At 40.6% G+C, this 26,500-nt stretch overlaps 1 protein-coding gene across 1 annotated transcript in view; it reads right to left on the minus strand.

Moving 5' to 3' along the window:
• itfg1 (integrin alpha FG-GAP repeat containing 1) overlaps positions 1-26,500 on the minus strand; it is a 266,804-nt gene that overhangs the window by 175,148 nt on the left and 65,156 nt on the right. The window contains exon 8 of the mRNA XM_037534550.1: positions 10,220-10,301. Coding sequence (XP_037390447.1) covers positions 10,220-10,301 — 82 coding nt within the window. The remainder of the gene's footprint in view (positions 1-10,219; positions 10,302-26,500) is intronic.

Below are 26,500 nucleotides of genomic sequence, written 5' to 3' on the forward strand. Positions count from 1 at the left end.
TGTGTGCGCGATGCTGAGGAACCACATTAAGGAACTCACTGAAGTGTAAACTCTCAGAAACACTGAGTGTCGGTCCGGTTGTCGACCCCAAACACAGGAAACTCCAAACCGCAGTGAAGTCTGACAGTCATGATGCAGTAAAGAGTCAAAATGAACTGAACTGCAATGAATTCTCAGATTTAGTGATGCACTGAATCATTTCCTAAAGAATCAAACTACACTGAATCACAGTGGACTGAACCAAATGTAACTGTGTTGAGATGCATTAAATCTGATTCAATACACCATGACTGCATATAGCTTGATTCTTCAATAAAATATTTAATATGTGGCAGTCTCAAAATTCACCATGATTTGAATCGATTAAATTCTTCACAAAATAACTCAGAGTGTCATTAAACCTCAGATTTGACCACAATTTGATTCAATTTGTTTAAGACATGTTTCATGTTGTACCAAATCAAATTCACCTGTGTGTAAATTTGAAATTCCAAGATGCACAGAATTGTTTCCCAACTAGATGAACAGAACCAAAACTGGGGTGAAATTCAGGATTCCAAATAACTTCTAAAAAAAATCTAATTACATGATTGTTATTAGAATAAAACTGAATCGTGATGAGAAATTTCAAACAAAACTTAAGCTTGTAAAAGAACAGAAATGAATCATTATGAACTGAATAACAGAACTGATCTGAATTGCGGTAAAATTGGTGGTGAAAATTTGAACTAGGGAAAAAAAGAAAAGTCAAGATGCACAGAGTTGTTTCTTCCAAAATTGCATTGATTTATAGCCAAATTTGAAATTTCAAGATAAAGTGAATCATGTCCCAAACCGAATCCTCAAGAATTCTGAAGTTCCATGAGTCTCTGAATTGTTTCCCAACGAAATGAACAGAACTCAAATTGGTCTCACTTCATTTGGTCCATGTTGGTCCTCTACAGAAAGCCTACAGATGTTAAAATTGTGAACAGACTGTCTGTTGAAACTCAGTGGTGGGGTCAGGGTTAGGATTTGGTTCAGGATTAGAACTAGGACCAGGGTTAGGGTTAGGTTTTGGGTTGAGGTCAAGGTTAGGGTTAGGATTAGAGCAGATTTAGAGTAAAAGACAACTATAGTAGATATTTCGTTGAACGTAACTTGAAGGTAAATTAAGTATCTACAAAGTGTCTAAAGTGGACTATCCAAATAAAGTGTTACCCTCAAACACAAATTTGGGGCCAAATTTGAGATTTCAAATCATTTCTTAAAGAATCAAAATAATGACATGACCGTGAATTGGGATGACGCTTGAAGACGTAGAAAATGAATCAAATCGAAAAAAGGTAAGAGCTCAAAGAAAACATTTCGTTTCTAAAAGATAGAACTGAATCATCGTGAACTCGGCTTATCGCATAAACAGACTTGCTTCCTAAATAACAGACCCGAGTTGAACTGCGGTAAAAACTGTGGTGAAAACAAAACACTGAATCGTTTCTAAAGAATCAAATCACAGCGAAGTGTGAGATTCCATAATCCTAAACAATCGCAACAGATCTGCGGTTCCCTGTCGGGCTCCGGCGAGCGTGTTGATGAAGCTCCAGTGGCTGATGAAGTGGCGGAGCTCCCGCGGGTGCGCCGCCTCCAAACAGAGCAGGATTAGCAGGTCAGCTACGCGAGGCGGCACCTTCCTGGAAGCCCGTGACTCGATCAGCCGAAGCCGCGGTTCTGTCGTTAGTTTACGCCACCAAATCGGACTCCACAGGCCTAAAGCGAGCGCTAATGAATGCACGAGTGCACATGCACACATACACCCTACGCATGTGACTCATAATGACTACAACTCAAATGCCACATCCCATTATGCACGATGCTCAGGGCTTGGGGGGAAAAGCGGCGAAGGAAAAAGAGAGAAAGCAGAGGGAAAAAAAAAAAAAAAAAGAAGAAGCAAAAACAGCAGCAGCATCATCCCTCCACCTCCTCCATCCTCCACCTTCCTGACAGCCAAAATGCATCTCCATGTTGTGCAAGTTCAATTAATGAATAATGCATTTGGCTGTCACTTATTAAAGAAAAAAAGAAGAAGAAAAGAGCAATTACGGCTACGATAAGGCAGATGGACTATTTTGTCTGGCATATGCTGCGCATTCATTAGGACTCCGACAGCGGTGCCACACGCAAAACTATCCTGAATGAAGCACGCCGGAGACGCCAAACGAGGAGAGAGTTACTAACTGTAAATACGCTTTTATGAAATTGAGGTTGTAATTAGTCACTTTGTGATTCGGCAGCCAAACTACGCAAAATGAAGGCCAAACAGGAAACCAGCCTTGTGACTAAGGTTGCTGGTTCAATCCCCTTGTTCTGCAGGCTGGATAGAATAGAAGGGCAGTCGTGGGCTGGACCCAGCCATGTGACCAGAAGGTTGCTGGTTGGATCCCCTTGTTCTGTAGGCTGAATAGAATACAGGGGCAGTCATGGGCTGGACCCAGCCTTATGACCAGAAGGTTGTTGGTTGGATCCCCTTGTTCTGCAGGCTGAATAGAATAGAGGGGCAGTCATGGGCTGGACCCAGTCATGTGACCAGAAGGTCGCTGGTTGGATCCCCTTGTTCTGTAGGCTGAATATAATAGAATACGTGTCTTTGTACCAGAGCATGATGACACATCACCCCTGATGACACCCCACTTATGCCCAGAGCCAGGGAGCGAGACGGCTCTACTTGTGTTGCTCATAAAGAAGGAAAACCTCAGTGATAAACAAGAGCAGAGCTGGATTTCTACTCTCAGGGCGTTAATAGTTATTTTGCCCTCTTGGGTGGTTGAACAGCAGTAATACCGTACCCTTAAGGAGGAATTTCACCGTCTTTGCACAATTCAGATGTAAACAGAGTCATTCAAAGTGGTTTGGTGTGAAATGGCTGATTGTAGAGACTCCGATTTCTTTACAGTGGTGGTGATAGGAACCAGAGGTCACCCTGTTTTTATTCTCACATTTCATGACACGTCAAGCTCCTATAGTCCCTGCCGTTTTGAGGACCGAAGCAGGGAATGCCAGCGCCGCATGATGCCTTCAATTTGCTTTGCTTTCTGAATGATTCACCTGCAAGACGCGACAGAAGCCGAGAGATGCTCAGACCTTCAATACAGTGTTTTCACTCCAGGCTTGGAGCCCCTGCACTATAAAGTTCAGTATTTCTCTCTGTTACTGTAATTATGTACAGTTTTTGTCTGCAATGGTACTAAACTACTAGTAAAGTACTTTTACTTGAGTTAGTTTTTAATGAAATACTTTTACTTTGCTACTTTAATTTTCATAACATTACAGAGTAGAAATAAATCGAGATCATATCAACTCTGAAACCAATAATAATGACACGTGGCTAAATTTGGATTCACCACTCATAAAACAGCAGCTCTGATGGGAAAAACACCACAGAGATGTCCAGTTTAGTGGCGAAGGACAGAGAGGAACTGGACCAGCACACGCGAGGAACAGACCACGTCCAAACAGTCATCTGTTTTCATTTAACATGAACTAACGTGTAACTGTTAAACACGAAACCTGCTGAGATCCGCTCTCACAGCTCGACCCCAGCCTGAGGCAGCATTAACCGAGCTGGCTGATCCGAGCTAAACAGGTACCGTGTTCACAGGTTTCTTCTGTCTTTTCTAAGGATTCTGTTCATTAAACGTGAAATCTGTCATGTACATTTTATTACAAGTGTCTGGCAGCTTGTTAACAGGTGTCAACCACAGTGTTTGCAGCCTGGTTTAGCTGCTGTTTTGGAGAGAAACGGTAGTTTATGGCTGTGATAGAAAATCTAGTGTAACACCGGCTCTTCATAAACTCTGGACAGTGATTCTGACACGATGTCATTGGCCTGATCTGATCCTCCTCCCCCCCACCCCGTCTCTCTCTCTCTCTCTCTCCTTCATCTTCTGTCTGTCTTCCTCTTTCTCTTCTTCTCCTCTCTTTGTCTTCCTCTCTTCTTCTCTCTCTGCCTTCCTCTCCTTCTCTCTCTCTGCCTTCCTCTCTTCTTCTCTCTCTCTGTCTTCCTCTTTTTCTCCTTCTCTCTCTCTCTCTCCATCTCTCCCCTTCTTCTCCTCTCCTTCTCTCTCTCTCTTTGCCTTCCTTTCTTTCTTCTCTCTCCTTCATCTTCTGTCTCTCTTCCTTTCTCTCCTTCTCCTCTCTTTGTCTTCCTCTTTCCTTCTTCTCTCTCCCTCTTTCTCTCCTTCTCTCTCTCTCCCCATCTCTCCCCTTCTTCTCCTCTCCTTCTCTCTCTCTCTCTGCCTTCCTCTTTCTTCTCTCTCCTTCATCTTCTGTCTCTCTTCCTTTCTCTTCTTCTCCTCTCTTTGTCTTCCTCTTTCCTTCTTCTCTCTCTGCGCCTTCCTCTCTTCTTCTCTCTCTGTCTTCCTCTTTCCTTCTTCTCTCTCTCTCTCTCTCTCTCTTCCTTCTTCTCTCTCTTCCTCTCTCTCCTTCTTCTCTCTCTCTCTTCCTCTCTTTCCTTCTTCTCTCTCTCGTCCTCTTTCCTTCTTCTCTCTCTCTCTCTTCCTCTCTTTCCTTCTTCTCTCTCTCTCCTCCTCTCTTTCCTTCTTCTCTCTCTCTCTCTTCCTCTCTTTCCTTCTCTCTCTCTCTCTCTCTTCCTTCTTCTCTCTCTCTCTTCCTCTCTCTCCTTCTTCTCTCTCTCTTCCTCTCTTTCCTTCTTCTCTCTCTCGTCCTCTTTCCTTCTTCTCTCTCTCTCTCTTCCTCTCTTTCCTTCTTCTCTCTCTCTCTTCCTCTCTTTCCTTCTTCTCTCTCTCTCTCTTCCTCTCTTTCCTTCTTCTCTCTCTCTCTTCCTCTCTTTCCTTCTTCTCTCTCTCTCTCTTCCTCTCTTTCCTTCTTCTCTCTCTCTCTCTCTCTCTCTCTCTCTGTCTCTGCTTTGGTGTTTTTAACTGTGAGAGTCTGTGTAGCTGTTTAACTGTCTAATGCAGTAATAATGTCTGATTCTGTCTGAACTGATCAGCATGATTAGTGAAATATATCATGGTGAAATCAAAGCTGGCTAAGTCGCTGATGTTGCTGCTGATTTTAAAGGTGTAAATATTCTGATCAGATATCAGTGAAAAATGTAGTTTTTCACCTGTTAACGTAAGCTAGAGTCCAGGGAGCTGAAAGACAGCAGGACTCTCACTAAAATGACATTATTCATTCATTAATCTACTCGTAATTTTTTCTTTAATTAATCAGTAACAACCTCTGCACAGTCTTCCAGAGACTTTAAGTTCATTACAGGAAACAGATGTGATGCGGTCTTTTGCTTTAGAGTGTTTCTGTACAGATTATTTCCAGTGATGCAGCCGAATCAGCTCAGAAATATGTTCAGGTTGTGACAGCGGAAACACGAAAAATAACTAAGTAACTCGGTACTTAGGCCATTTTTTAATGAACTACTGATTTACTCTTGAGTAATTTTATTTACTAATACTTTTACTTGAGTAAATTTTCACTACAGTAACAGTACTTGTACTTGAGTAGGGATTTTCAGTGCTCCTTACACCCCTGCACACCTCGTTCAGCTCCAGAAGGGATTAATTAGCTAATAATATCAGGAATTTTAACCAGGTGACCCAGTTATGCAGTGCAGGGGTTTCAGGACTGCAGCTGAACTCTGAACTAACTGCACCAGCAAACTTACAGAATCACGTCTGTCGAGACACGACGTCGTTTTCCGCCCCAAATCTTCATTCAAACATCATTCAACTCTCCAGAAACAGAGAGTAAAGTCATACCGGGGGTCTGCAGCTCCGTTAGGGGGACGACTGTTTATCTCTCGGTGGTTAACATTACCTAAAGGTCTCTAAAGGCCAGAACTGTTCACATCTGATCAGAGTTCATCTCCTCTTTATGCAACACCTTTATCCACCCTGACGTGAAGAGCTGGTGTGCTTTAAGAGAGTCTCCAGAACAGGGAGAGGGGCTGAGTATGTAATTTGGGAGTTGTCCGCCAGTTAAATGAGCACCAATTCAGAGGAACCTGTATAAGGATGCTCATGTTTTTCTCTTCTGAACTAAGGTCATTTTAGCCATCTTTCGCCTATAGTTACATTTGTGTGGAGCAACAAACCCAGAAAACTGGTCCCAAATGTGGTGGCCACACTATAAACATCGCATGACTGGAATAATGGTAAAGTAGTGGGCAAATCTCATACGTAACAATCACAACGTAATAACCTTCAGTGAGCTTTAAGAGGTGGACGTCTGGTTCCTACCACCACCACTGTGAACAGTTCTGACTCGGTACGTTTCTCCAGAATGGAGCGTTTCAGACCAAACTGCTCTGAACGGGTCTGTTTACATCGTTTAACTGTTTAACTAAGCAGAGATTTTGAAAAACCTGCGCAGACAGAAATCATTTGTGCTCAGTCGCAAATATTATACTGGACAACAATCAAGGGACAAAAACGAAAGGTTATATAGAATAGAATAGAATTCAACTTTATTGTCATTGCGTATGTCGCAGGTACAAAGCAACGAAATGCAGTTTGCATCCACCCAGAAGTGCTTAGCAGCAATATAAATATATATCTTACAATGTACAGTAAGTATAGTATATACAGGTTAAAAAAATATGAGGGGGTATGAACATGAAGGGGGTTATACAGGTTATAAACAAGAATGTACAGGGGGTACATAAAGTACTATGAACAGGTTATAAATATGAGGGGGTATAAAGTACTATGAACAGGTTATAAATATGAGGGGGTATAAAGTACTATGAACAGGTTATAAATATGAGGGGGTATAAAGTACTATGAACAGGTTATAAATATGAGGGGGTATAAAGTACTATGAACAGGTTATAAATATGAGGGGGTACAAAGTACTATGAACAGGTTATAAATATGAGGGGGTATAAAGTACTATGAACAGGTTATAAATATGAGGGGGTATAAAGTACTATGAACAGGTTATAAATATGAGGGGGTATAAAGTACTATGAACAGGTTATAAATATGAGGGGGTATAAAGTACTATGAACAGGTTATAAATATGAGGGGGTACAAAGTACTATGAACAGGTTATAAATATGAGGGGGTATAAAGTACTATGAACAGGTTATAAATATGAGGGGGTATAAAGTACTATGAACAGGTTATAAATATGAGGGGGTATAAAGTACTATGAACAGGTTATAAATATTAGGGGGTATAAAGTACTATGAACAGGTTATAAATATGAGGGGGTATAAAGTACTATGAACAGGTTATAAATATTAGGGGGTATAAAGTACTATGAACAGGTTATAAATATGAGGGGGTATAAAGTACTATGAACAGGTCATAAATATGAGGGGGTATAAAGTACTATGAACAGGTTATAAATATGAGGGGGTATAAAGTACTATGAACAGGTTATAAATATGAGGGGGTATAAAGTACTATGAACAGGTTATAAATATGAAGGGGGATAAGTATGTACTTATGAACAGGTAGAGTATTTACACAGTATATACAGTAATGGGCAGTATATACAGCAGATGTAAGTGCCGGTAAGTGGTGTTGAGTGGTGTGTAAGTCTGTGTGTTATTGCATTTATTATTGTATTATTATAAATAGTATTATTTGTATTATTATATATAGACAAACTGATCGACTGTAAATCACAGCTCCAAGAAGGGGTCACATCTGGAGTTATTTTCGTTGACATTTCTTTACAGTGGTGGTGTGCGTACTATTATAAAACGGACAGTTCCGGTCCTAAAACCTGATTGGCTGAGCCGCGTTCGAAGCGGTCATAAAATCCTCGATTTGCCCTCACCTATAACCTCAACAACCGAACTCTGTGCTGCTGTGCCACATGATGAAAAGCCCTTGTGCTGTTAATGAATAATCTTTGACTCTCATGCTGCTTTATTGTTTAAACTGAGGGGCTGACAACTTATGTTCTTAACTAGAACCAGGCTGGACAGCGAGCTACCAGGCTACAAGAGCCAACAGCCGAAACAGCTCCATCACTAATATCACAGGCTTGAATTAAAGCACTTACAGTTTGATTAACATAATAAAAGTCTAAAAATGTCACTTGAATGTCTTCAAATGCGTTTCAGTCAGAAGTTGCGCCAAACCCAGGCTGAATCCCAAACGGCTCCGTACTCCCTAAATAGTGTTCTAGCCGTGAACGTTTAGAAATTCTAACCTCTTTATTTTTCTACCATCACTGGGACAACTAATTGGAATGACCCAGAGAACCCTTTCTTTAGCTTTCTCTGAATCTATTTTACTTTACTCTTGTTACCATTATTATTTATTTATTTGTTTGTTTTTCCTCAATATTTTCCTCAATAAAACATACTCTTTTAGCAAATTTGTCATGTAAGCTACTGTAAGGAAATGTGGGCTGAGGGAGGGAACAGTGTTGGGCTGTCTTTGTACATATATTTGGCATATTATACAGTGATTTGTAGTTGAAACTGTGTTAGTTATCTTTCCTCTTTTTCTCTGTACTAATGCTGAAAAGACAATAAAGAGATTATTAAAAAAAATAATAACAAAAAAAAAAGAAATTCTAGCCTCTACAGCCAAACAGGGCATTGTTTATCAAGTGTGGGTGTGTTTGAGTCCCTAATCACTGCTTCCTAGCTATATTTTTTCTCTCTTGGGCTGCAGGATCCAGTATTTAAACTCCTACGTAGTGCACTATGTAGGGAGCAGGGAGGCGTTTGAGATTCAGCCCCAGTGTGAGAAGAAGGCCCCGCTGGACTGGTGATAAATAAGACTCGTGGTGGTGATTTAGTGACTAAAAAGTACTTATAAAGCAAAGGTTTGTGCATGAGACGGTGCTGTTATCACAAGTTTACTGTTACATGACAGAAAGTTTAAAACTTCATGAAACGACCGCAGCGAACAGTGACGGGCGACTGAACGTTCTCCTCATTCAGAGGTCCATGGTTGATTGGTAAACACACCGTATGCTGAAGGAACTACATTCCTGGATCTAATACTTGTTTATGATTATTATAATTAATAACAAATTATTTACTGTGAAATTATGTACTTTCATATCATATCATAATTCATGTTGGCCACTGTTTTATAAGACCTAAGCCAGAACTGAGGCCGTATATTACAGTGATTTTACCACAGGCAGGGGTTCTTAAACACCCCCTTCCCTGGATTAAAATCGCCTCTCATGGCTTATTGCTTTATTATACAGGTCATATAGCGTCCACATAAGTCTATTAGAGTTTACAACTGCACATGGTTACAATAAGCATGCACTGTGCAGAGCCTATTGGTTTATAGGGCTCTGATCTTCCATTTCTAGCTACATCAGCCTCGTAGCTCCAGCACGACTACGACTGATCGACTATGTTTGGTTTACTTTTGCCAAATTATCGCTTCAATCTTCTCACAGAGCTCCAGGCTGTGATGTGCTTCAGTTCATTGTTTCTCCTAAAGAACTGGTGACCTCCCAAACTCTCCCCCACATAAACACCAAGCTGGCTACACGTGGCCTTTTCCACTGTGCTGAAAGAAAGAGATTAAAGGGAGAAACGGCGGAGAGGAAAGAGTTTTCGTTTGCTCAGATAAGCCCCGGCTTTGAATGAAAGGCCAAGCCCCTCGGAGATAAGGCATTTGAATCATATAGGTCATTTCTCTGCACTTATCAATCATTTACATTACATGAGACGCCTCTGCTGGTGTCATCTCCGCTGCTCTACAGTGATCTGCTGGCTCTCGGAGAGGGAGATTTGTATTGTAAATGTTTAATGGGATCCCACCGGAGTTAAAAGATTCAACTTTGCCGTGGGTGTGTGTGTTCATGAGGCCCACACACACACACACACACACACACACACACACACACACACACACACACACACACATATACACACACACATATACACACACACAACAATGGACATGAGAGGAATGATGGGAATGACAGTAATGATGGCTATAACGGGAGTGGCAGGTGTGATGGGAATGATGAGAATGACAGGATGATGGTAATGATAGAAACAGTAGGAATAATGGGAATGTTTGGAATGACTGGAATAATGAGAACAACGGAAATGATAGGAATGATGGAAATGACAAGAATGATGGCTATGATGAGAGTGGCGGGGTGATGGAAATGATGATGAAGACAGGATGAGGAAGGCAGAGCTGTTCATGAGGCCCATACACAAACACACACACACACACACACACACACACACAGACAGACACACAAATTCACAATATTCCCAACTCACCGAAATCCACGAAAGCAGACTGTCCTATTGACGCCACGTTCTTTGGCACCATTTCTGTATGATTTCTGGTGAAGTTCCCATCCTGAGGAGGAAGAACATTTGAAAGAATTAAAAAAAACAAAAGGAAACAGAGAGACAGACGCACTGTTGCGACTGCACGGCACCCTTTGATTTCCAGCGGAGCGCCGGGTGGCTGAGTGACGCGCTGAGGAACTTCAAAACCGCCACGCGACTCACAGGCAAAGCTGTCAGGAGCTGCAGTCGGAGAAAAGCGGCTAAATTAGACCAATGGGATCAGGGGTGACATGACTGGAATGACGAGAATGGCAGGAAAGGAGGGAGCACTGGAGACTGGAGTGATGACAGGAGTGATGGCTAAGACAGGGAACAATCATAGTGACTAGAATGGTGGGGATAAAGGCAGTGACAGGAACAATGGAAATTAGATGAATGATGTAAACAAAATGCAAAGACAGGGAGGATGGGAACAATCGCAACGACTGCACTGATGGGAATGAACAGAATGATGGGAACAATGGAAAAGAAAGGAACAATGGAAGTGAAAGAACTAATGGGAATGACAGGAACAACAGAAATGATGGGGATGATGGCAAAAAGAAGGATGGGAACAACTGGATTAATTGGAATGATGAGAATGAAACAACAGGGCAATGGAAACAACAGGAAGAATGGAAATGATAGGAATGATGGGAATGACACTAATGATGGCTATAAAGGGAGTGGCAGGGGTTATGGGAACGAGGTGGATGACTGGATGGTGGGAGTAACGGGAATGACAGGATGATGGGAATGATGGGAACAGTAGGAATAATGGGAATTATGGGAATGTTTGGAATGGTCTGAATAATGAAAACAACAGAAATGATAGGAACAATGGAAATGAAAGGAAAGATGGCTATAATGGGAGTGGCACGGGTGATGAAAATGATAAGGAAGACAGGATGGTAGGAGTAATGGGAATGACAGTATGATGGTTATTATTAGAACATCAGTAACAATGGAAATCGAAGGAATGTCTGGAATGATGAATAATGAAAACAACAGAAATGACAGGAATGATGGTCACAATGGGAGTGGCAGGGGTGACTGGAATGATGAGGATGACAATAGTGGGAGTAATGGGAATGACTGCATGATGGTTATTATTAGAAAAGGAGGAACAATGAGAATAATGGGACTGTCTGGAATGACAAATAATGAAAACAACAGAAATGACAGGAATGACGGAAATGACAGGGATGATGGTCATAATGGGAGCAGCGGGGGTGATGGGAATGACAGAATGGATTGAGTAATGGGAATGATGGGAAAACTGTGAATGTTGGGCATGACTATAATAATGAGAACAATGGGAATAGCAGAAATGTAGGGATTTTGGGCTGCAGGATAACATGGGGCGTTCATTAAAGAATGCAATAGATCTTCCGAGTGACGCACTGTCAGAGCAAATGTTCACTGACCGCACTTCACTACTCTCGGCCCAGCTGACCTCTGCTATTAATCCACCCTCATATTATTTTTATTTTTCCCTTTGATCAGTACAGACAGTACATATTAAATTATTTAGTCGTCTGATGAAACACGACTGAAAAAACAAAATACTTGTTGAAAAACTGTTGAAACAGACAAACAAGCAAACAAAGATAATTACCAAATCCAAAGAGCCAAAAACAAGAAAAAAAAAATCAATACTTTTAAGGGGAAAACAGAAGCAGCATCTTTTTCTCTCCCTCCAAATTCAATACCATTCAACTCTGTGACGCATCAGGACGCGACAGATTAAATATGAATTATAAAAGCGCTGCAGCCAGTGAAGAGCCATCAGAGCCAAATAAGCCAGGGCAGAGTGACCGATGACTGACCCACGGCCTGCGGCTCTCAGCAGCAGGTCTCAATTAGACGAGCAGGTTCTTGGGTGGGTTTGGGCTGATTGACAGGCAGACAGCAGAGCAGGCCATGGGGGAGGAGTCTAATGATGATTGACGTTTAGCCTCGCACTTGAATAGTGACTCATTTTTGCTGTTTGCTGATCTTTCCTATCGACAGCTTTCTGACTCTGAACTCTGCCTTACTGGGTCCTTCACTCTTTTACTGACACACAGTCATGTGCAAAACTTTGGGCATCCCTGGTCAGATTCCATGGACTGATATTTTAAGTGTAAATATTACACAACCCCTACAGAGACACACCTCCGCATATTTTAATACACAATCACGTTTACTTGCTGAATGCATCAAACTGGGGGAAAAATAAACATAAAATGTGGCCGGTGAAAAAGTTATGGCTACTTGTATGTAATATTGCAGTGTTTCTTTTATTCGAATAAATCTGACTCGCTGAACGACTCACTTGCACGCTTGCTCACTGATTGACTCACTCACTTCTTCACTCACTATCTTGCTCACTGGCCGACTCACTCACTGACCTACTTGCTTACTCGCTTGCTCACTGGTTGATATATTATATTCACTAACCGACTCACTCCTCGCTCACTGGCCATCTGGCTCAGTCTCTCGTTTACTGGCTGACTCACTTCTTGACCAACTCACTTTCTCCCTCACTCACTGGCCGACTCACTCACTGACCAACTCACTAGCTCACTGGCAGACTAGCTCACTTGCTCGCTCACAGACCGATTTGCCGTCGACTCACAACCACATAAATCCAAACACACCCACACACACCCAAACATGCATACACACACACACAACCATATAAATCCAAACACACCCACACACACACAAACATGCATACACACACACACAACCACATAAATCCAAACACACCCACAAACACACACACACAACCATATAAATCCAAACACACCCACACACACCCAAACATGCATACACACACACAACCATATAAATCCAAACACACCTACACGCACACACACAACCACATAAATCCAAACACACCCACACACACACAAACATGCATACACACACACAACCACATAAATCCAAACACACCCACAAACACCCACACACAACCATATAAATCCAAAACACACCCAAACATGCATACACACACACACAACCACATAAATCCAAACACACCCACAAACACCCACACACAACCATATAAATCCAAACACACCCACACACCCATATAAATCCAAACACACCCACACACCCATATAAATCCAAACACACCCACACACCCATATAAATCCAAACACACCCACATAAATCCAAACACACCCACACACACACACCCATATAAAACCAAACACACCCACACACACCTACACCCACACACAACCATATAAATCCAAACACACCCACACCCCCATATAAATCCAAACACACCCACACACCCATACAAATCCAAACACACCCACACCCCCATATAAATCCAAACACACCCACACACCCATACAAATCCAAACACACCCACACCCCCATATAAATCCAAACACACCCACACACCCATATAAATCCAAACACACCCACACACAACCATATAAATCCAAAACACACCCACATACACCCACACAAACACATAAATGCAAACACCAACACACACATGCACATACACACACACATGCACACACACACACACACACACACTCAACTTCATGAATCCAAATAAACCCACAAATGACTGCACACAAGCAACCACATAAATCCAAACACACCCACACCCACAATCATATAAATCCAAACACACCCACACCCACAATCATATAAATCCAAACACACCCACACCCACAATCATATAAATCCAAACACACCCACACCCACAATCATATAAATCCAAACACACCCACACCCACAATCATATAAATCCAAACACACCCACACCCACAATCATATAAATCCAAACACACCCACAATCATATAAATCCAAACACACCCACACCCACAATCATATAAATCCAAACACACACACACACACACACAACCACACAAATCTACACACACCCACACATGCATACACACACACACCACATAAATTCATAATAAATTCAAACAAACCCACACACATCCAGACACACGTATACACACTCCCCTTAGCCCGTACTAAGTTTGAGTGTCTCTGTAATGAACGTCCAGCTCAATAAAGCAGATGGACAGCTGGAGCTCCATATGGATTTAATAATGAGCAGATCAAAGCCGCCCCACCCCCAACACAGACACACACACACCTAGCATCAGCAACCATCAGAGAGAGAGAGAGAGAGAGAGAGAGAGAGAGAGAGAGAGAGAGAGAGAGAGAGAGAGAGAGAGAGAGGGGAGAAGACAGAGGATGTGTAGAGCAGACAGAAAGATGAGTCAGAGATCTATTCAGGCTGTAGCGCAGGAGCTCCTGTCAGAGCGCTTGTCCAGTCTACATGTATCTATAAGCCTTATTGAACGCTGCTCTAGTTGAGACGTCCAATAGTGAGCATCTCCGATCGCTCGCAGCGCTGCTACATTTCCTCCGACTGAAAAATCCAATCCCTCCACCTACTCCGTCCATCATCCTGCTGCTCAACACGACAGAGGATAAGTAGTTTTTACATACACGTAAAAAGTGCTATAGTGGCCTGTCACTTGCCAAATAGTGAACCCCTAATCATTTCCACTGTTAAAGCTCTGATGTTGCTGGTTACAGACCTCATTCGGTCATCTCCATCAGTCAGAATTAAACCTGCCACTCAAATCATTCATCCAGGAGCAGAGACACGGGAGTGTCAGGAGGTGCTTTTCAGAAACAAGATATTTTTTGTGGACAATGTGGATATCTTATATGCTGTGTATATTGAGATTATGTATATTGTGTATATTATACATCTTGTGCATTAAGATTATGTATATTGTATGTACTGTGTATGATTGTGTATACTGTGTGTATTATGATTGTGTAATTGTATATATTGTGTGCATTAAGCTTGTGTATACGGTGTGTATATTGTGTATGGTTGTGTATATGGTGTGTACAGTTGTGTATATGGTGTGTACGGTTGTGTATATGGTGGGTATAGTGTGTATGGTTGTGTATATGGTGTGTATATTGTGTATGATGTGTATGGTTGTGTATATGGTGTATATATATCGTGTATGCTTGTGTATTTGATGTGTATGGTTGTGTATATAGTGTATGGTTGTGTATATGGTGTATATATTGTGTATGATGTGTATGGTTGTGTATATGGTGTATATATATCGTGTATGCTTGTGTATTTGATGTGTATGGTTGTGTATATAGTGTATGGTTGTGTATATGGTGTATATATTGTGTATGATGTGTATGGTTGTGTATATGCTGTATGGTTGTGTATGCATGTGCATATGGTGTGTATATTCTGTATGATGTGTATGGTTGTGTATATGCTTGTGTATATGGTGTATATATTGTGTATGCTTGTGTATATGGTGTGTGTACAGTGTGTATGGTTGTGTATATGTGTATGGTTGTGTATATGGTGTGTGTACAGTGTGTATGGTTGTGTATATGGTGTGTATATGTGTATGGTTGTGTATATGGTGTATGGTTGTGTATATGGTGTGTATATAATGTATGGTTGTGTATATGGTGTATGAATGTGTATGCATGTGTATATGGTGTGTATATTCTGTATGATGTGTATGGTTGTGTATATGCTTGTGTATATGGTGTATATATTGTGTATGCTTGTGTATATGGTGTGTACAGTGTGTATGGTTGTGTATATGATGTGTATATGTGTATGGTTGTGTATATGGTGCATGATTGTGTATATGGTGTGTATATGTGTATGGTTGTGTATATGGTGTGTATATGTGTATGGTTGTGTATATGGTGCATGGTTGTGTATATGGTGTGTATATGTGTATGGTTGTGTATATGGTGTGTATATGTGTATGGTTGTGTATATGGTGTATGGTTGTGTATATGGTGTGTATATGTGTATGGTTGTGTATATGGTGCATGGTTGTGTATATGGTGTGTATATGTGTATGGTTGTGTATATGGTGTGTATATGGTGTATGGTTGTGTATATGGTGTGTATATGTGTATGGTTGTGTATATGGTGTATGGTTGTGTATATGGTGTGTATATGTGTATGGTTGTGTATATGGTGTATGGTTGTGTATATGGTGTGTATATATGTATGGTTGTGTATATGGTGTATGGTTGTGTATGCATGTGTATATGGTGTGTATATTCTGTATGATGTGTATGGTTGTGTATATGCTTGTGTATATGGTGTATATATTGTGTATGCTTGTGTATATGGTGTGTACAGTGTGTATGGTTGTGTATATGGTGTGTATATGTGTATGGTTGTGTATATGGTGTATGGTTGTGTATATGGTGTGTATATGTGTATGGTTGTGTATATGGTGTATGGTTGTGTATATGGTGTGTATATGTGTATGGTTGTGTATATGGTGTATGGTTGTGTATATGGTGTGTATATATGTATGGTTGTGTATATGGTGTATGGTTGTGTATGCTTGTGTATATGGTGTGCACAGTGTGTATGGTTGTGTATATGGTGTGTATATGTGTATGGTTGTGTATATGGTGTGTATATGTGTATGGTTGTGTATATGCTGTATGGTTGTGTATGCATGTGTATATGGTGTGTATATTCTGTATGATGTGTATGGTTGTGTATATGCTTGTGTATATGGTGTATATATTGTGTATATGGTGTGTACAGTGTGTATGGTTGTGTATATGGTGTGTATATGGTGTATGGTTGTGTATATGGTGTATGGTTGTGTATGCTTGTGTATATGGTGTGTACAGTGTGTATGGTTGTGTATATGGTGTATGGTTGTGTATATGGTGTGTATATGTGTATGGTTGTGTATATGGTGTATGGTTGTGTATATGGTGTGTATATGTGTATGGTTGTGTATATGGTGTATGGTTGTGTATGCATGTGTATATGGTGTGTATATTCTGTATGATGTGTATGGTTGTGTATATGCTTGTGTATATGGTGTATATATTGTGTATGCTTGTGTATATGGTGTGTACAGTGTGTATGGTTGTGTATATGGTGTGTATATGTGTATGGTTGTGTATATGGTGTATGGTTGTGTATATGGTGTGTATATGTGTATGGTTGTGTATATGGTGTATGGTTGTGTATATGGTGTGTATATATGTATGGTTGTGTATATGGTGTGTATATATGTATGGTTGTGTATATAGTGTATGGTTGTGTATGCATGTGTATATGGTGTGTATATTCTGTATGATGTGTATGGTTGTGTATATGCTTGTGTATATGGTGTATATATTGTGTATGCTTGTGTATATGGTGTGTACAGTGTGTATGGTTGTGTATATGGTGTGTATATGTGTATGGTTGTGTATATGGTGTATGGTTGTGTATATGGTGTGTATATGTGTATGGTTGTGTATATGGTGTATGGTTGTGTATATGGTGTGTATATATGTATGGTTGTGTATATGGTGTATGGTTGTGTATGCTTGTGTATATGGTGTGCACAGTGTGTATGGTTGTGTATATGGTGTGTATATGTGTATGGTTGTGTATATGCTGTATGGTTGTGTATGCATGTGTATATGGTGTGTATATTCTGTATGATGTGTATGGTTGTGTATATGCTTGTGTATATGGTGTATATATTGTGTATATGGTGTGTACAGTGTGTATGGTTGTGTATATGGTGTGTATATGGTGTATGGTTGTGTATATGGTGTGTATATGTGTATGGTTGTGTATGGTTGTGTATGCTTGTGTATATGGTGTGTACAGTGTGTATGGTTGTGTATATGGTGTATGGTTGTGTATATGGTGTGTATATGTGTATGGTTGTGTATATGGTGTATGGTTGTGTATGCTTGTGTATATGGTGTGTACAGTGTGTATGGTTGTGTATATGGTGTATGGTTGTGTATATGGTGTGTATATGTGTATGGTTGTGTATATGGTGTATGGTTGTGTATGCTTGTGTATATGGTGTGTATATGTGTATGGTTGTGTATATGGTGTATGGTTGTGTATATGGTGTGTATATGTGTATGGTTGTGTATATGGTGTATGGTTGTGTATGCTTGTGTATATGGTGTGTACAGTGTGTATGGTTGTGTATATGGTGTATGGTTGTGTATATGGTGTGTATATGTGTATGGTTGTGTATATGGTGTATGGTTGTGTATGCTTGTGTATATGGTGTGTACAGTGTGTATGGTTGTGTATATGGTGTATGGTTGTGTATATGGTGTGTACAGTGTGTATGGTTGTGTATATGGTGTATGGTTGTGTATGCTTGTGTATATGGTGTGTACAGTGTGTATGGTTGTGTATATGGTGTATGGTTGTGTATATGGTGTGTATATGTGTATGGTTGTGTATATGGTGTATGGTTGTGTATGCTTGTGTATATGGTGTGTACAGTGTGTATGGTTGTGTATATGGTGTATGGTTGTGTATATGGTGTGTATATGTGTATGGTTGTGTATATGGTGTATGGTTGTGTATGCTTGTGTATATGGTGTGTATACATTGTGCATATCGTGATTGTGTCGGTTCGTGGGCGGTGCTGAATTGACCCAGACCGACTGCAATCCGCACAACACAGCACAAATCAGAGGTGGAGCGGAGTGTATTGATGGTGCAGCGATGTCAACAAGAAAGGCTAATAACAGCACAGAACGGTCAGGCACTGGACACTTAGAGAGGGCAGTGTGTGTGAAACACAGAGAATGCGTACAGATACAATAACGACTGCAGAAGGACATTTTCCCCCACATACTCACATTTTAAAAATGAAGAGGGTTCAAATAGACACATTTATAAACAGGTAATATTTAACTATCCACTTTTAAAGTATTTAAACAGGCTAATTCAGTTTATCCTGTTTACATATCATCATTGTTAAGCATATAACATTTAAATATCCTCATTTGTTAACAAATACTTTTTAAATATGCAGGTTTTTTTAAAGAATGGTCCCCAAACATCTCCGTACTTGTAAACACGTATGTAAACATCTACATTTTAAACAAACAGTACACAAAACTCTACATCTGAATATTAAAGAAGATTAAAATAATCTCATTTTTATATACAGTATTTGAATATCTACTTTTTCGGAGTACAATCTGAATATTGTAGACATGTACTGCTATATTGCTCTGTAAGGTGTTTATTGTTGTGTTATGTGTCATTATATTCAGTATCGTGTACTGTGACTGTATTTAGACCGTTCTTCTCTCTATTCTTGTTTATCCCTACACGGTCACATCTGTCACACCTGTTACTTGTCACGTATAGGCTGAGCCTCTTCTTGGCATCAGTCCTACTATAAAACTGCGTCAGCCCAGTGTCTTATGGGCTGGCTAGGTGTCTTCATATCTCCAGACATACAGCTGGTCCCCTGGTTAAGTGAGCGCTTGGATTCTTCAATATGCACAATTTAAATGGACAGTATTTAAATATACACGATTTTGAATGATTTGGTATTTGAATACCTGCATTCATAAACAAAGAAAATGTAAATACATTTTAATATGAATAGTACTCAGACATCTGCACTTTAAATATCCTTCAATTCGGAGGGTCACGTGATCCGGATCAAGATGGACACCCGAAACTTCTGTCCGCTCCAGGCTTCAAATTAATCCGTAATTTTCTCTGAGTAAGCTCAATGCTACCAGTCGAACGATACTCTAGAGATGCCTAGACCGCAACGCGACAAAGAATTTCCTATTTTTTCATCGTCGGGTCCTGCCATCAAAAAGAAAACTGTTCAACAAGCGGCCTCACGTGTTCCGAGCGAGGTCACTCAAGCGGATGCCAACACCTCATAGCTAACGCCATCCAGCCGAGTAACGATGGAGCAGATTTTAGCTGAAATAAAGTCTGTGGCCTCTCAGGTGAACGACATGGATGATTCAGTCGGCGCTCGTCTAGACATCATTGACGGTGCGCTGAGTGAGATAAAGGTGTCTGTGGCATCGGTGGATGGCTCCTTGTCGGCTCTCTCTAACCGAGTGACGGACTCGGAAAAGCGATTGGAAGAGGTCGAGGAGAGGGTCTCCGCTACAGAGGACAGTTACAGTGCTAATGGCACCCGCGTAGCCGCCGCGGAGAAAACAGTGGAGCACCTACAACTGAAAATTGATGACTTAGAAAACCGTAGCCGACGTAAAAACCTGAAAATCATCAACCTCCCAGAGAAAACGGAGGGCAGTATCTCTCTGGCGGCCTTTCTCCAGTCAACACTACCGACTTTAGCCTGCTAAAGTGATATAAACAATCACCTACATCAGTAAACAAAGGCATTGGTGGCTGTTAAGACTGAACTTAATGTAGATCACACCCATCAGGTCCAGAAACTGTTACTTTATACTAAACAGAACTCAATTAATATGATAAGAACACAGAATGGGGATATTACACATAACCCAAAGATTATCAGTAGCACTTTCCGGGATTTTTATAAATCTCTATACAGTTCAGATAAGGCGGACACTGATGATATCACTTCACTTTATATCACTTTCACTTTAGACTGCCTGCTGACTTTCCTCCACTGGACATTGAACGTGCCGGTCGAGCCCTAGCCCCGGCTCCAGACAAGCCCCCGAGGAGCGTCTTGGTTCGGTTTTTACGTTATCCACAACGAGAGGCTGTGCTCCGAGCAGCGATGAAGAAATGCGACATCCTCTTCTAAGTGATACTTTTTGATCCCACAACCGGGGAAATTCCACCTCTGCAACCCATCCGTGAAGTGAAACACCACATACACACTATCGAACACACACACACTAGGGGGCAGTGAGCACACTTGCCCGGAGCGGTGGGCAGCCCTATCCACGGCGCCCGGGGAGCAGTTGGGGGTTAGGTGTCTTGCTCAAGGAGACCTCAGTCATGGACTGTCAGCGTGGTCCAAGCATAATTTTGAAATCCATCCTTCTGGGGTGTTTCTCAGGGGTGTTTATTACTCAGCCTGGAGTACGGACACTGTTTAGGCTGTCTTAGTTGTTACTGTGATCTACTTGTTAATCGAGGACTTGGACTAAGTTTAGAATTCCCTGTGACTTCCTTTGGGGTAACTTTTTCCTGTCATTTGGGGACAGGATAGGGGAGGGTAAGCGCTGCTGTTCAAATCTTTGTGTTTCTTTTTGGTTAAATAACTGGAGTCTAGGTTTATTATTATTATTTTATAATCGCTTACGTTTTGACTATTTCTCCCATATTCAGCACCTGTTATTCAAGCATTTTCCAGCTTTGTGGCTCTTATGTCTGGTTCTCTTAAACTTACCACTTGGAACATCCAAGGTTTGGGCCATGTCATTAAAAGGAAGAAGATTAACATTTTTGAAAAAGTGTCTTATCAGGCCACGCTCCTGTACGTCTATATATTAATCCGTTATGTAACATTCCTAAAACTCCCATGTGGAGACTCAACACCTCATTTTTAAATAGTGACTCTTTTTGCAACTTTGTCCGGCGTAACTTATCCCAATTCTGGCTCGATAATAAAAACTCTCCAGTGTCCTCTGCTATGATCTGGGCTGCAGCCAAAGCCACCTTACGTGGTTATCTTATTTCTTATAGCTCTTATCAGAAAAAGGCTATGGAGGAAAACAGAAGGAACCTTGAAAAAGAAATGATCGGGCTGGAACAAATACACAAACAATCACCTACATCAGTAAACTTAAAGGCATTGGTGGCTGTTAAGACTGAACTTAATATAGATCACACCCATCAGGTCCAGAAACTGTTACTTTATACTAAACAGAACTCAATTAATATGATAAGAACACAGAATGGGGATATTACACATAACCCAAAGATTATCAGTAGCACTTTCCGGGATTTTTATAAATCTCTATACAGTTCAGATAAGGCGGACACTGATGATATCACTTCATATTTGAGCAATATCTCTTTGCCTACCATTACGGAGGAGGATCGCTCCGCCTTAGATGCTGCATTCATGCCAGAACAGGTCTTGGCTGCAATCCAATCTATGCCAAATGGAAAGTGTCCAGGCCCAAGAAATTCTGGTCAGAGATCCAATTTTTATGCCAGCCATTAATGGTATTTTAAGAGAGGGCTTCCCTCCTTCCTGGAGAAACGCTTCCATTAGTTTACTTCAAAAAAAAGATAAAGGCCCCCTGGATTGTTCCTCCTTTAGACCTATTAGTCTCCTCAATGTGGACTACGAGATTGTTGCAAAGATACTAGCTCGGAGGTTGGAAAATATTCCTCCTAAAATAAATCCGGATCAGGCAGGGTTTGTAAAATCAAGGAATGGCGCAGACGATGTACGCCGTGTTCTTAATGTTGTTCAGTATCTGAACATTCATAAACACCCAGCGCTTGTAGTCTCTCTTGATGCCGAAAAGGCCTTTGACCGAGTGGAATGGTCATTTCTGTTTTCGGTATTAGTAAAATTTTCTATTCAGACCCAATAACCACAGATAATGAATAAATGGCTTATTGTCTGAAGGCATCCCAGTGAGCAGAGGCTGTAGACAGGGGTGCCCGTCGTCACCTTTATTGTTTTTACTGTTTATTGAACCATTGGCCGAGGCCATCAGAACCAACCCCGATATATCTGGGATTATAGTAGGTAAAGAAAGCCACGTTATTTCCCTAACTAAATCAGTTCCGGCCTTGTTGAAATCTATAGCCACATTCAGCACTTTGTCGGGTTAGAAGATTAACCTGGGGAAGTCGGTCGCTACGCCCTTTAATTTCCCCCAGGATATGTCAATACAATCTCCTTTTCATATGTCTAGGAGGGGTTTTAAATATTTAGGTATTTTTGTCACTCCTGATTTAAATAATCTGTTTGAAACTAATTATTCACCTCTAATTCAAAAGGTTAAGAATGATCTAACAATTTGGGCCTTCCTACCAACTTCTCTTCTTGGGAGAATCAACACTATAAAACTGAATATTCTTCCTCGATTCAATCATTTATTTCAAAATCTTCCGTGTTATCTGACCCCGGCATTTTTTGACCCCAGTCACTGAATTCTCACACATCTTGCTATATTTGGAACAACAAACACCAAAGAGTTAAGTTCTCTATTCTTACTAAACCAAAGGATCTCGGAGGCTTGTCACTGCCCACTCTACAATTATATTACTGGTCAGCACAACTAAAAATAATGTCAAATTGGTTTATGAACAGGAAAGATTCCTTATGGTTGGGTCTTGAATCTCAGTCTTGTTATCCTAGAAGTCTTAATTCTCTTCCTTTTATCAATAGATTTGTTAAATCATCTCAAGAATAACTGAATAAGTGTTTATAACATACTATTATTTTGGCGAGATGTGAGGAAGTACCTAAATATTTCTCCTGCTTTTTCTTTCCGGTCTCCTCTGGCTTTGATTCCAGATTTACCAGCACTGATTAGGAGTATCGGTTTGATGGAATGGACATCTAAGGGTTTGTCAAACGTCACAGACCTATTGGACTCCGACTCTGTTAAACCATTTAAGCAAATCAGGGCTGATTTTAATATTCCCCATAAAGATTTTTATAGGTATCTTCACATTCGTCACTGTATAGGTTCTCTTTTGAAGACAGGTAGGATTCGTATGGGACTGTCAGAGCTGGAAAACGCTGTGGTTTTGGCCAAGTCTCCTAAAGGACTTATTTCCAGGATTTATACTTTACTACTTTACTCTGATTCTTCAGGTTGCGAAAAAATGTATTTTGCTGAGGTGGTCCACCCCCCAGGTCCCTACAGTTGACATGTGGATAACACAGATTTCTGTTCTTATTCCTCTTGAGAAGCTGACTCATGACCTCAACCACAATTCTGACAAGTTCCGGAGGATTTGGGAACCACTACTTTCCTTCTTACAGAAACCATAACTTATGGTCATCACTTATCCCTGGAACAGGAGGACTGGCCCTTTTATTTGATCTATTTCATATATGTTACTCATTTACCTGCCTCCTGCACTCGTGTTGATCATTTAATTATTCCCATGTGTGTATGTACACATGTTTATGTGTGTATATGCAGAGATATTTATTGCAGCGCTCACTGTTTGTTTTGGGTGGGATTTTGTTTATTTATTTTATTTTATTTATTTATTATTATTATTATTAAAAAAAATTTAAATCCTCATTTGTAAACAAAAGTATTTGAGTAAACCGCATTTTAAGTAAACAGAATTTGAATTTCCACAGCTTAAAACAAACAACAAGGCAAAACATTCATGCATTCGCTGTTAAGACTGTTCATACTTTGGCTGCATGTCAGTAAGAATCCGCCTCAACTCGGACTCCAACTTGAAAACGGAAGGAAAGTGTTGCTGTTTAATACTCGAGTTTTGCTGCTACGTATCTGCTGGAACTCATGCGCTTCATAATTGTTAGCAGACAGAAGGCGAGCATCCTTAACGAGCAACCGGCGTTTAAAAGGTTTACCCGGAGAAGCGGATTCATTAATTAGCATTCAGCAGAACAAATCTGCCTCATGCCAGGCCAGCTTATATAATCTGAAGCACAGGCTGGCCAAGAGACGAGGAAGACGAGGCTCCTTCTTCATCTCTGACTAATGGCCTGTCCTGAGGGATGGACAGGGAGGACACGGGGGTATTTATGACCAGAGAAATCAAATCCTCAGTGCTACAACATTCATTACCAGCTAAGTCAGGATCGTAAATTAGTAGCGAATGAGGAAGACGTGCATTTTGTACTGTTGTATAGACGTTTGGCTCTAATCCACCACAACTGGCAAATAATAGAGCTTATCACCCATAAACCATTTCACCGCTGAACGGCCAGCTCACAGAAAACTCGGCATGTTTCGGTCGCGGGCGGGATTTCGTTTGCTTATTTGGCGCATCTGCTTTGCATATTTATTTCACTCGTGTTCTGTTTAGCGTACGTTTGTGTTTACTTTCATAAGCGGCTGCCCTGGCGCTGGTTCTTCTGGCATTTTGAGGCACTGTGAACATCAACTGGTTCAAATTTGCAGCCGTTTCAACTGAGCAGAAACTCTGCATGTTGCATATCATCGTCCTCGTCCCAAAAAAAAAAAAAAAAAAGAAAGAAAATAACGATAATCATGAACCTAACCATCGTATTTACTTGCCTCAAACCGGTGATCAAACCTCTCCTACATCACTCACAGCTGCTTAGCTGGATATATGGCTAACGTGCATCTCAGGGAAGAAAATAATGATTATATCATAATCATCAACAAGCATATCATGTATTATATCAGCACAGTCTGAAAAGCCTGTATCTCTAAAATAGTAACTTCACAGGAAAACGAAAAAAAAATGGTCTTGGCTTCTAGTTGAAGTTAATGCAACAGGATTTGGTCATTTTAGACCATTCCTGACGTGCTGTTTATCAGGTTTTTAACAAAATTCAAAGGTTTTCAAATGATTACATTGTGATTGTTTACAATATGAAAAAATGGAGATACAAGTTTTCTGCACAACAATAGCAATAGAAATAACCAGGCAATCTAACCAGATTGCTTCTCTGGTCCCTCTCACTTTACCGATGAGATCATTTAAAGATCCGTTTCTGCAACAAAACAGAACTCCTTATACAATGGAATAAAATAATAGGAGGTATTCTAAGTTTACATATTCATTTTTTTAATTAGCTGTCCAAGCATCCACCAAGACCTAAAACAAGCGGAATCCAGCAAAACTAGAGCAGCAGGTTGAACATGAGAACAGATCTCCGATTTCTTGGCAAACATTTGGTGCATTTCTCTCCCATCTGATTCCCTAAAAATGTAGGCGTACCTCAAGGCTCTATTCACAGTCACCTTCTGTTCTCACAGCACTTCACTGTAGACAAGCCTCCCATATCATTTATTACAATTAATATGCACCGTCCATCTTGATCAGGCCTCCTACTTGGCTAAACCGTTCTACAAACAATGCCATTTTGGATCTTACAGACAAAAGAACAGGCCGAATGCATTTTATTATACTGATCATGTGCGCATATCATTTCAATTCAAGTTTATTGCACACATATATGCAATAAACCTCAAATGCAATAAGCACACGTGCAAATTATTGTGAATGAATCTCTGATTTGGCAAACAGTTGGCGCATCTCTCTCCCATCTAAATCCATGAAAAAACACACTTTAGGTTTCATGTATGTATGTGCAATAAACTTGTGTTTACTTGAAATGAGTCCATTAATGTTATCATTATAAAGTTCTGTAGAATAAAAGCCACCCACATTATTAATTATAATTATTATGTACATTTGCATCTTGAACAGACCCCCTACCTGGCTGAGCCTGTCTATAAGCAGTGGTGTACCTCAGGGGTCTATACGTGCCCCACTTTTGTTC

The sequence above is a fragment of the Pygocentrus nattereri genome, chromosome 25 (assembly GCF_015220715.1).
Source record: "Pygocentrus nattereri isolate fPygNat1 chromosome 25, fPygNat1.pri, whole genome shotgun sequence".
Lineage (NCBI taxonomy): Eukaryota > Metazoa > Chordata > Actinopteri > Characiformes > Serrasalmidae > Pygocentrus > Pygocentrus nattereri.